Raw genomic sequence first — 12,682 nt, 5'->3', positions numbered from 1 at the left:
CCACAAATTTGCTTGCAAGTCTTCTAAAAAAGAGTTGCTATTCAAATTAAGACTGGTGGCAATACCATTTAATCTACGAAAGATCCTGTTCTTTTTGAAGAAGATATTCCCAAACACAGAAGAGTTCCAAATTCTAACAGCATCTTGAAAATTTGAAATACAATTAGACCAAGAATTTTGCCAACTCCAATTATTTTTAACATCACCGAAATCTTAATGAGTAAGCCATGCTGCAGTAAAACGAAAGGGTCTCCTTCTTCTGTTAAGGGGTTGAGGAAAAGCAAGCTGAAATAAGAGAGGAGTATGATCTAACTTCATCATAGCCAAGTGTTTGACTTTAACATCAGGGAAGGTAATCTGCCAGTCCAAGTTGCACAAGTCTCGATCAAGTCTCTCAAATAAATTTCCTCGCTTCCAAATAAACGGCCAGTCAGAAAAACCCAAATCCATCAACCCGTATTCAGACACGCAAGCTTGGAAATCAGTACAAGCTCCCTGAATCTGATTCAATGATCCTCCCTTCCTTTCATGAGCGTGGAGCATGGCATTAAAATTACCAACAATACACTATGGGGAAGAGATATTCTGACTAATAGAATTAAGACAACTCCATAACTCCTTTCTCTGACTTCTTTGAGGACTGCCATAGACAGCTGTAAAGAGCAAGAGAACAGAATTTTTACCAACAACCTGCATATGAACAAATTGAACATGGTAGTGGAGAACAATAACTTGCCAGAAATTAGTGTCCCAAAGACACCAAATACCTCCCGAGTGTCCTCTAAATTCCTCCACAAAGACGCCATCAAAACCCATATTTTTCTCGAATCTTATTGCCACGGTCCCCACTAACATGGGTTTCAAGAAGAAGTATGAAATTAGTTTCAAACTCTCTCCTCAAATCTCTAATCAGAGAATGAAAACCCTTTTCACCAACTCCACAACAATTCCATATAATAAAATTAATGAATAACATAAATGGAAGGAAAAAAAGTCACCAGAGACCTAAACTTAGGACAGGGCAATGCCCTTCCTCTACGCAACTATTTAAAATTGACATTTGACACTATTATTTGATACAGACAGCCATTTGTCATTGGATAACAGGGATTAATATGTTCATTTTTTGGTTAAGTACAATTTTGGTCCCTAAAATATAGCTGAAAAATTTTTTTCGTCCCGAACCTTTTTTTGTATACAAAATCGTCTCTAAAATTTAACTTGGTTTTAAAATCATCCTTACCTTAGGGACCAAAACTGTACGGAGGTGGCGACGAAAGCGGAGGCAGAGGCGGATCATGGACAGCTTCTTCTTCTTCTTCTTCTTCTCTTCCCCTTTATTCTTCTTCTTCTTCCATAACAGAAACACTTTCTTTTTTTTATTTTGTAATTTTTTTATTACGAGTAATTTAGTCCAAAATGTTAATATTTAAATAAAAAAGACAATTTTAAAATTTGATTTTAAACATTAGGAACGATTTTGTATGCAAAAAATGGTTAGAAACAAAATTTTTTTTAGCATATACTTTAAAAACCAAAATAGTACTTAACCCTTTATTTTTCTTAATGAATAGAGGTCTGATTGAAATTTAAGAATAATTAGAGTGCATTATAACTCACAGAAAAAAAAGCTACGGACCAGATAAAATATTTATTATATTTTTAAATATATTCCAATAAAATAAAATAAAAATTTATAAAGAACTATTTTATATAAAATTAATAATTAAAAATTATTAAATAATTTAATTTAATATATTTAACTAAATTCAAATATTTAGTTTCTATCTTCTACCGTAAAGTGGACCTATCGCCACATCAGCTCCCTCCTTATTCTTTATCCAAACTTGTCGAAATTCCAAAATACCCCACCGTGCCACCGCGTCCATGGTCCAATAAACACACAATGCACAGAATGACAGAAAAACGAGAACATGCCACAGAAACTGAGAAACAAGACAACTGCAGAACTCAGAAGTTTGGGGTTTTTACTCTATTATGCACATCTTCATGACAATGAATTGGTACAAATTTTTTTAAAAGAATATTCTAAAATGAAAAAACAAATAAAATAAAGAAGTGAATAATTAAATATTATTGATTTTGTAATTTATATTGTATATTTGTATCTAAGTTTTATTAATTCAACTGTAATTGAATTTTTATTTTTTATTTTATTGTTTTTTATTTTATTTTAGAAGAATTTGATGTTACATTTTGCCTTATAACTTGTGCCATCGTATACATCAAACCGTACTAATTGATCACTTTTCATATAATTCAATAAATATAAAAAGAATTATAATAATTTAATAGTTAAAAAATACATAAAAAGAACCTCAAGGAATTTGGCTCGATTGTACACGCTAACTATTTTAAAAAATACGAGAGATGAAAAAAAAAATTAGAGAACCATTTAAATTTAAATAGAGTGAATACCCTATCCAATGAGGCCCTCAAGGAAAAAAAAAAAAAAAACACCAAATTCGGTTCCTGATATTTTTTTTTTGGGACTGATTAGCTCCTGTGCAAAAAAAAAATATTGATTTTTTTTTTGCACAGGGACCTCGTTGTCCTTTCGAGGTAATTGTCAGGGACCGGATTTGAATTTTTTTTGTCAAGGATCTTGTTGTCTTTCAAGATAATTGTCAGGGACTATTTTGGATTTCTCTCATTTAAATAACGATATCTAAAACATTTTTAAAAAAATATTTTTTAATAATTAAAATTTAATACATATAATTAATTAAATTGTGTTATTTTTATCAAAATTAGACTAAATAAATTAATTTAATTAAAAAATAGTAAATCAAATCTACAATTGATTTAAATTAATATTATTTTTTATAAAAAATAGCTATAATATCTTTATTATAGAATTAGTTAAAATATTTTTATTATATATATTAATTTTGAGAATTTTAAATTCTAACTCTTTACTTCTCTACCATAGGATTAGATTTAGAGTTTTTAATATATATATATATATATATATATATATATATATATATATATATATATATATATATATATGAGTAATACCCCAAATAGGTCCCCAAAGAATTTACTGTCGGACAGATTTGTCCCTAACAAAATTTAATCCCTGACATTTTTAGTTATACATCATATACGTCCCATGGCAGTTTGACCCGGTCAGGACGTCCTACCTGGAGGTTAACGGGCTGACGTGTCAGGTTAACTGTCACGTGTCACCTTTAGGATAATTTGGCCCCATCTAAACTGGACAAATCGACGTCGTATTGGATCATGAGGCAAACGACGTCGTTTCGTGGAGGACAAATTCGTCCCACCATGGAAAACAGAGTTGCGAAACGACAACGTTTTAAATGGAGGACCTACCTGACCTGTTCGAAGGGACCTATGTGCCTGATGATTATGCTTCTGTAGGCACAAAATAGGTCCCTACAAAAGCATAATCATCAGGCAGATAGGTCCCTTCGAACAGGTCAGATAGGTCCCCCATTTAAAACGTTGTCGTTTCGTAACTCTGTCTTCCATGGTGGGACGAATTTGTCCTCCACGAAACGACGTCGTTTGCCTCATGATCCAATACGACGTCGTTTTGTCCAACTTGGATGGGGACCAAATTGTCCTGAAGGTGACACGTGACAGTTAACCTGACACGTCAACGCGTTAACCTTCACGTAGGACGTCCTGACCGCGTCAAACTGCCATGGGAACGTATTTGGTGTATAACTAAAAACGTCAGGGACAAGATTTTAGTTAAATTTTGTTGGGGACAAATCTGTCTGACGGTGAATTCTTGGGAACCTATTTGGGGTATGAGTATTTTAGTCATTTTCTATAATAGAGGTATTGTAATTATTTTTTATACAAAAAATATAAATTTAGACCGGTTCAATATTTAATTCATTATTTTTGGTCAAATTAATTTGTCTGGTCTAATTTTGACAAAAATAATACGATTAATCGATTATATATGTTAAATTTTAATTACTAAAAAATATATTTAAAAAAATATTTTAGACGTCTTTATCTAAATCTCTTCTAAAAATTAAATAAAAGACACCAAGAAAAAGCAAAGCTGTTTTTCAAAGTACTTTACTTTCAACACTCACTGTAAATATACATGAAATAAAAACAGAATACAAAATAAAATACAGATGAAACAAGTCTAATAATTTTATTTGATGAAAAAATGTATTTGAGAGTCCTATTTAAAGATCTACAGTGAATACAAATAAGATTTGGCTAATAAATAACTGAACACATAAATGTATAGAAATAAGAATATCCAAAAGAAAATAGTTGATACATGATTGACACTTATATATGACACCTTTCTTTGTGTCTGTGTATGAAACGGCCACGCTTCACCTCAACGTCAATTCAACAAAGAACTAACACATCCTTTTCTTCCCTCTCTTCCACGTTATTCATTCATTTCATTAAGCTTCTCCATTCAACACTCCAATCTTCAACTGCATTATATATAGAACGAACCAACGATAACAAGGTAAAAAGAAAAGGGCAAATGTTGACACACCACAAACAAACCAAACTCTGTGTTACCAAATAAATCTGCGTTATTTCCGATTTTATTTTATTTTATTTTTTCTTCTTTTTTCTATTACTGTTGTTGCCGGAAGGAAGGAAGGAAAATGTTGATGCCGTGTTTGGATCGAAGATTAAATTAGGGATTTCTAGGGTTTTCTTTTTTGCGCGCTATTGCTTCCGCTCCAAGGTTGCTTTAACCAGTTTCAGATTCCGATTCCATCGGAGATGTCCGAAGCTCATTCCACGCAGAATCGAAGCTCCGCGTACCTCGACGCGCTCTCTCAAGCGATCCACAAGAAGCTCCAGCGGGTTCGGTTTTCCTATTCCATTTTTTTTTAACTTTTGGGGAAATTTGTTATTTTGAATGCCGGGAAAATGCTGTGAAATTGAAATTGGAGCTAGGAATCCTTGATATGCTTGCTGTGTTGCGTTGCTTTTTGTTTTGGCTGAAGAGAATTTTTATGTGGTGCAGGCGCTAGCTAATTCCTCGCAGAGGCGCAATTTGTTGCAGGAGCTGTTTGCAGACGTTGCTTTAGAAGTTGATGACCGAGCTAAAGGTGAATTGAGAGTCGAAACCATTGATTATCTTCAGAACATAGCCTTAATTTTCCTTTTGAAAAAGTTTGCAGTCTAATGTCTTTGATGGTGTTGCTACCGTTTGACATGGGGTTATTGTTTATGGTTCACTCTGTTTGCATGATCACGGTTTATGGATTTTTTATTTTATTTTTTTCTGGAAGAAGGTTCTTATGCTTAAAATGAAAGATTGCATGTAAGGTTGTCGTCTATCCTATGTCTGCCAAGAAAATTCTGTCTGAAAAACATGTGTTGTGTGACATAAAGCCAATTTTGTGGCATTGAATAGTCAAACGTATTAATGTGGGTAGTTTACAGTGGTGGGAAGCACGAGGTGATTTTTTTTTTTTTTTTGGTGGTAACACAAATTTTCTCATCCTAGCTATGCATATGTCCGGAGCTAAAGGAAAAGTGTTCTAGGAGGCAGTTGATGCAAAGTTTTATTTTCATGATTTTGAGGTTCTTCTAGACAGACATCTCCCAACAGCAACTTCTAAAGAACTATATGGTGTTTTTTGAGGTTCTTTCAATATAAGATTTTATCATCCTTTCCACATATTGAAGTCTTTTTTCTTGCTCTTGATTTATCAGAACTATATTATAGTTGTATGATACTTTTTGTAACTCTTACCTAGGATTCGTAGGACTATATTAGTATGCCCAGCTAACACTAAAAGTTGGTCTATTATGTTGCTGTACTAACACATGGATATTTGAATCTAAAACTGCCGAGAGCCCTTTTTCAAACAAGAATTACCAACTGCAATTTTCCCCCCTACAATAACAGAAGTAATTGTCAACAAGGAAGAAGATGCCATTGGTCCTGCAGAGGATGTCCTTGATGGTCCATTATGTTTCTATGATGTGCTTGCTGATTATTTTGTACGAGTACCTGGGAGTGGAAAGCCTATCCTTGACTTGATTGTCCAACTATGGAGTCAATCTTTTTCTTCGCATATCTTTGCCCTCCTTTTTCACAAATGGGTATGTGAGCTTGTGTATTTCACAATTCATGGTCTTGTTGCTTGCTTGAAAATATTTGAATATCGGATTAATTTTATCTGAAGTGAGCTTGTCTTAAAGTTCAAAAGTAAATGTATTAGTTCTTAGGCTAATAAAGTAGAGTGTACTTATAACCTAGTAAATTATATAAGCTAGCTATTTTAGAGATAAATTCACGTCCATAGAACGTTTACCGGAATTTATTGCACTTGATTTGAATGATTTCGAACATTACATCACATTCAAGAGAAAATCGAGCAAGATACTGAAGAAGCGTTATCAATTTCTATTCTGTTAAAGGTTATATATTTGAAGTGACTAGATTTGTTTCCGTCATGATTGCCATGCCTTTAACACACCTAGAAGCCAACTACGGAAACATTTTTTTAGTAATATTATGGTTAAAATACATGAAAATATCTCATATTATCCTAATCATATCTTAGAATACCAGTGTGTCCTACAAGAATATATGATATCATCATACGAATAATTTTCTATATTTCCCTTATATTTCATGATTTAATTCTCTAACTAATTTGTTTTCATTAGAAGTCTAGTATTATTATAAATAAATAGGAAATAATGTTTCATCTTATGGCATCACAAGGTATCCTATCAAATTGTCATTACTACTGGATTAATATTAATCTACCCTTTTATTAATTAAATGTGTAATAGTAACAAATGTCGGATTAGTCAACATTGTAAGTATGTTCTATTAGGGTATTTTAAAGAGAGGGAGGGAGGGAGAGAAAAGGAGGGGGGGGGGGGATTAAAACCAAACCCCTCCCAATCACTATTTTATATCTACATGCTGTCCTACAAGAATCTCGGTTCGTTCTTATCATTATTCACTGTCCATATTCTCAACACTTAATTTGGGTGACATGATCATCAAAAGCTGAGGTTTTGTGATGTTCAGTCTTGTTTGTCTGAAAGTGTTGGCATACTGGTTCGCAATTCCCTTTTTAAGTTAGTTCTATACCATAAGGCGGTTCATACTATCTGATGTACTATGATTTATTCTCTGTTATCTTAATTTTTTAATAATTCGTCATTGGTTTCTAAAGTTAATGCAACGCCTGAATCAGTATCAAATTAATATATCAGTGAGCAGTTGATAGAAAGTTAGTAACTATTTTTCAAACCCCTAACATGAGCAGGTTTCCCCTTTGATGTTTAGGAACTTAATACATATCATGTCTAATATATGATGAATATTTATAGAGAATACCTGGAATGAGTTGTAGCTAATGACAATTCTGAGAAGCAAAACAACAAAATATGTAATGTGACAATAGAATATGATATAACTTGTAAACTATGTCAGAAGTATGAGGGATCCTAACTTTTACACACCATATATAATCCAAAACTAATTCATATTATTTGTTCTTGTTTATATCCTGAAAATCTTCTCTTTTTTGGGTCTCTATGTTTCCCTTTGGCTGCCTGTTGTGTTTCACTATAAGTTCAAACCTTTTTGCAGTTATTTGAAGCTCAAATTGATAAGCCAGAAGTGCTCCTCCGCTATTCATCTGCTCTAGTTCAAGGAGCCACAGATGTGTTCTGGTAAGAGTGCAATACAAGCTGTTAAACGGAAACAATTAACATTAGTTTATTGGCTATAACTGCAAAGTTTGAACATGGATTTGGATTGTTTGATATTGAAATTTTACATTGTTTGGAAATTGATGTTCCTTATCAAACCAAGATGATAATGAAATTATATTTGTTGGTGCTGTGTGCAGGATTGACATTCAAACAAATACAAGGCGTTTCCAGTCTCTATTTCTTGTAAGAGTCCCAAACGAGAATCTAATATTTGCATGATGTCTACTTTCTGATGGTGATGTCATTATTGCTTCTTTTTTCTAATTCCTTTGCCTGTTCTTTTTATTTCCCTCAAACCAGTACCTTCTGGAAGATGTTGCATTAGACCATAATCGATTGAATAAAATTCCTGTCCAGGTTAGATTAATCAGATTGAGTTTCTAATATTAGACAAGTTTTTATTGGATCCTTTAGTTTAGTTGCTAGTGATGGCATTTTAAAACTGTAACTTTCATTTAACTCTCAGGCTCAGCGAGACATGTATCTTTTGCTCTCAAGGTTCATTTTATTTTACAATTCAGGTAGACATTTGGAGGAATGGATTAGCATATGAATTACATTGCACTAGAGTTTGAAATACATACATTTTCTTTGCAGCTGACAAAGTGGATAACTTCTTGAAACAATGTCCAAATTTTCCAACTGCTTTTCTAATTGGTGGTCCAGCGGATATATTTGTTACTGAACTTACTGATCAGGTACATTCGGATTAACTTTTCAACTTCAATAGTTAGGAGCCATATCATCTAATGCCATGCAAAGTAATATGAAGGAAAGAAGATGCTAGCCATAATATATTTTGAAAAACTTTTTTCTTGGCAGCTTCAAAAGTTGAAGGTGGAACCGGTGCTGTTGCATTACCTTTCAGAAATTAAGGTCCTCCAGGGTACTACATCAACCATATCCAGTATTTGGAGTATTCTTATCTCAACCTAACATAGCTATGCCATTTCATTTGTTTATGCTAATGGCACAGGTATGGAATTAAGAATGACTACAAGCACGAGATTGAAGACGTGTTTATATAGTTTTACATCTCCTGGTGGTCCAATGTATCCAACCAGAGCTGTTCGTCATGCTGCCTGGGAAGCATTAGATTTGCTCTTTCCAGTTAGTATTTTTATTTTGGTCTACAAGCTACTTCTTGTTCATGGCAAATCATTATAAATTGCAAGAACCTCCTCTTGTCTAACATTGTCATGTCATGTTACAGGTTGGAAGATACCCTCGGCATCTTATAAGTTTGTTCTTCAGGTTGCTCTATCCATGGTATTGGCCGTCCTCGTGTTGGAACTTCGTGATGGCATGTCTTCAGGCGTTATATTACTCATTAATAGGGTTTATATATTCTACGTGGGACAACTTTACTAAACCAAAATCGCAGTAGTTTCCCACTTCCCCTTGCCACTGCTCTGCGTGATTTCTACATGCGCAGAAGTTGCGCCATCGCTTTGAAAGCCGAGGGAAAAATTGTTATAGATGAATGCGTGGCACCACGATCCTGTGATTTTTGCTCGGGGTCAATGGGATAATAGGTGTAAAACAAGTGAACCTTTGTTAATGATATGTATGATTTGTTCACTGTAGATACAATAAGTTCACGGTACAAGGTCTTATAGCATCAGAAAATGATAAGACGGTTAAATTGATGAACTGCAATTCGTTTCACACAAATATGAACAAGGATTTGTTCACCACAGTACATTACATTAAACGCATAATGACTTGCCCTGTTGATAAAGATTCCTCATTGACTACAATACAACATTACTGCATCTAAAACAGAGTAACCCCAAATGTAGTAGTAGCTTGTGATGGATCGTTAGCCTCAACTGCAATACAATGACATAAAATTGTCTTGCAGTTGTACGGTCCAGTAGAAGAGATTAATTTTCATGCAGTAAAGGAATCGACCCCAAGAAGGCAATAAAGATTCCAAGTAGTGCAGATAGAAGGAAATTAAGGTCAACATGCATACCAAATTCACTGCACAAACAATAACCTGAATATAGCCAACCATATCTATAGAGTATCCCCAGCCTGAATATGTAGATAACGAAGATTACATCTTACTAGATCTAATGCAAAGTTACCACAAAATCAATAAAGAAGTACTCCCCTGAAACCATGAAAATTTCTGGTGAACAACCCTTGTACAAAACAAGACGACTTATGACAACTATGCGATCGCATGAACCTCTTGTTTTCCTTTTAATTCTTTGCCGGGGAGGGGAAAGAGGATAGTTGGAGCCGGAAAACCGCCTCAACCGAAGATTCCTCCGTAATGGTTTGACCAAAGCAAAAGCGACTATCGCTAAACTCTGCAGCTTCCCACATTATGCAGCCACAGAATATCGCCGTTGAAAAGCCATAATCCAAATTAGAAAATAAAGTAATGAACGAGAATTGATCAAATTCAAGGTGCCTTAGCAGTGGCTAGGGAGCGGCGCGGCTGATGGCACGGTTTCCGGATCCAGGCTTGTTGCTGATGATGTCATGAGAGCCATGTCGAGAACCGCGGACATGCTTTCGCGTTGAGATTTGAAAATTTCAAGGCGTCGACATCAAACTGAGAGTGCGAAATTAGCACTGAGCGGGAGTGCCAACGGCTTCTCAGAGAAAATATAGAGGGAGAAAAAGGAACAGGACGTGTTACTGATTAGCCATGCTTCATGCAGCGTGATTAAATTGAAGAAATCTTTAGAAATATGCAAGCAAGGTAGTTTCGGGATGTAAGGTCCCCGGTTCGAATCTTTCAAGGAATAGAATAAAACTTATTTCAATGTGTGCAATATAGATTAACAGCGAATAATTTTGGCAAACTACAAAGCATGACAAAATAAGTAATTACGAAAATGTCAAAATTGAATGAAATGAACATAGCCTATGACTCTGTCCAGGGTGCCAGTGCGCGAAGGAAGCAGGTAGAAGCAGCAACCACCAAAGCAGCAAACAACGTTGGCAAGAAGAAATCGATGTGGAAGCTGGTGGTGACAGCTTGCTGAGGCAAGTGCACCATATCTCTAGGAAAATCCAAAGGGATTGTGACGAAATGTGAAGATTGAGATATCGCTAACATGAAGGCCAAGGTTGGGGGTAAGGATGCAAGAACCACCGTAGCAATCAACAGAATCATCCATGTTGAGGCGTACAGTAACGTTGATACCACTCGCCGGGAACGAGTAGTAGGAAGAGGCATGACCAAATTAAATTAGTTTCAGGATTTCAGTAACAAGACTTGCATTCATTTGTGGAACTTATGATCAGCAGCTTTAATTTTTGTTTGCTGCTGAGTAAGAACCAAACGTGGAGGCACGTTTTTCTAACTTTTCAACATAGTGTTTATGATTACTTAAAAGTTTGAAAATTATTACCGATCGGATAAAAAATAATAATATTTTCTGATAATATAGTATTATTTTTTATATATATTTGGCTAATTTTTTATTATAAAAAATTTAACGATAAAAATAAAAATAAAATTTATTTTAAAAACTAAAAAATAATTTTTAAAAATTAAAAAAAATACATATTTTATCATACTTACTAAAAATATATATACCTACCTGCCTCATCCTCTTTTGTAACTCTCTTATTTCAATTCACAAAATTTAAAATTTTTCATTAGATTCATCCACTTATTCGCTATTTTAATTAGAATATATATAATGGTAATCAGTAGCTAAGAAAAGTGAGGTGTTGAATCTTATATTCTTTTTTCGCAGAATATTATTTTCATTTTTATCTCGTAATAAGTTGAGAGACATTTTTCATTTTGTCTCCTGAAAACCAGAAATAGAGAAGAAACAGAGAAGAAGAATTGACACCAGATATATCCTGGTTCAGCTACTAGGTGCAATGTAGCCTACATTCAGTCTCCATCACAACAATGATGAAATTTCACTATCTTTTTCAACATTACAAACACCAATTCTTTTCTTAGTATCTACCCCAATCTTATCTGGGACAAATCCAGATTCTAACCCCAATCTGAATTTGACTTGGACTCAAACCAAACTTTCAACAACAAAGTGCTAACCCAACAGAAAAGAAGAATTGACACTAGATATATCCTGGTTCAGCTACTAGGTGCAATGTAGCCTACATTTAGTCTCCATCACAACAATGATGAAATTTCACTATCTTTTTCAAGATTACAAACACCAATTCTTTTCTTAGTATCTACCCCAATCTTATCTAGGACAAATCCAAATTCTAACCCTAATCTGAATTTGACTTGGACTCAAACCAAACTTTCAACAGCAAAGTGTTAACCCAACTTGTAAGGAAATCCCACAAGATCATAAAACACAACAGAAAGATATACAAAAAAATTCTGAGACATCTATGATTTTTTTCTAATATTGTTCATTGTCTTTTACCTCTCACTAACTTTTTCTTACAAGCCTCACCATGTTTACCTTTTACCATGAGACTCAAACAGACAATACTAAGAAAAAGAAAACAAAATGAACACCATTGAAGGAGAAGAACTTAGGAAGCTCGGGTACCTATGAGAATTCTGTGCTTTTTCACTTTCTCTCCTTGATCTCAACCATTGGCCGTTCACCCTTAATATAGAAGGGGAAACTTCCAAAATTGAAATATGGTTTAACCAACCCAGCACCTTCTTCTCATACTTAAGAGTAGCATCGGCTTCATCAGAGAGAATTAAGAGGACCGAGGGTGATGCATGCAAGCTTACCTCATCTCTCTCATCCTTTTTCATCCATCTTCTTCAATCTGGACCTTTGATCTTGACTTTGGCTCCAAGAATTGTCTGATCTAGGACAGCTTCATGATTTTCATTTTTGCTTCTTCCTTCTTGAGACTCAGAGGCTATCTTCTTCTTGGTGGAACAAAAACGAAAATAAACTTTTTACCAAGATAGATTTGCTTTCTGACCGAAACTGATCTTTTCTTTTCTTGGCAACAAATCTTTAAGTCT

The 12,682-nt window shown here is 34.3% G+C and overlaps 1 protein-coding gene across 1 annotated transcript; it reads left to right on the top strand.

Moving 5' to 3' along the window:
* The first annotated feature begins 4,268 nt into the window (after window positions 1-4,268).
* LOC112736614 (uncharacterized) lies at window positions 4,269-9,393 on the top strand. Its single transcript, XM_072213038.1, has 11 exons — window positions 4,269-4,848; window positions 5,012-5,096; window positions 5,903-6,099; window positions 7,610-7,692; window positions 7,872-7,917; window positions 8,035-8,091; window positions 8,201-8,255; window positions 8,332-8,432; window positions 8,557-8,620; window positions 8,711-8,844; window positions 8,948-9,393. Exons 1-11 carry the CDS (start codon window positions 4,765-4,767, stop codon window positions 9,119-9,121), a joined length of 1,080 nt encoding a protein of 359 aa, XP_072069139.1. The 5' UTR covers window positions 4,269-4,764; the 3' UTR covers window positions 9,122-9,393.
* Window positions 9,394-12,682: the final 3,289 nt, after the last annotated feature.

The sequence above is a fragment of the Arachis hypogaea genome, chromosome 13 (genome assembly GCF_003086295.3).
Source record: "Arachis hypogaea cultivar Tifrunner chromosome 13, arahy.Tifrunner.gnm2.J5K5, whole genome shotgun sequence".
NCBI lineage: Eukaryota > Viridiplantae > Streptophyta > Magnoliopsida > Fabales > Fabaceae > Arachis > Arachis hypogaea.
Note: the sequence above shows the minus strand (reverse complement) of the source record. Positions and strands in the feature narration are given on the sequence as shown.

Excerpts from the sequence above, each read along its gene's own strand:
- LOC112736614 (XM_072213038.1), top strand. The coding sequence starts at position 4,765 with ATGTCCGAAGCTCATTCCACGCAGAATCGAAGCTCCGCGTACCTCGAC. Across the intron at positions 5,097-5,902 it reads AGTTGATGACCGAGCTAAAG|AAGTAATTGTCAACAAGGAA; the intron begins GTGAATTGAGAG and ends CTACAATAACAG. Across the intron at positions 7,918-8,034 it reads GTTTCCAGTCTCTATTTCTT|TACCTTCTGGAAGATGTTGC; the intron begins GTAAGAGTCCCA and ends CCCTCAAACCAG.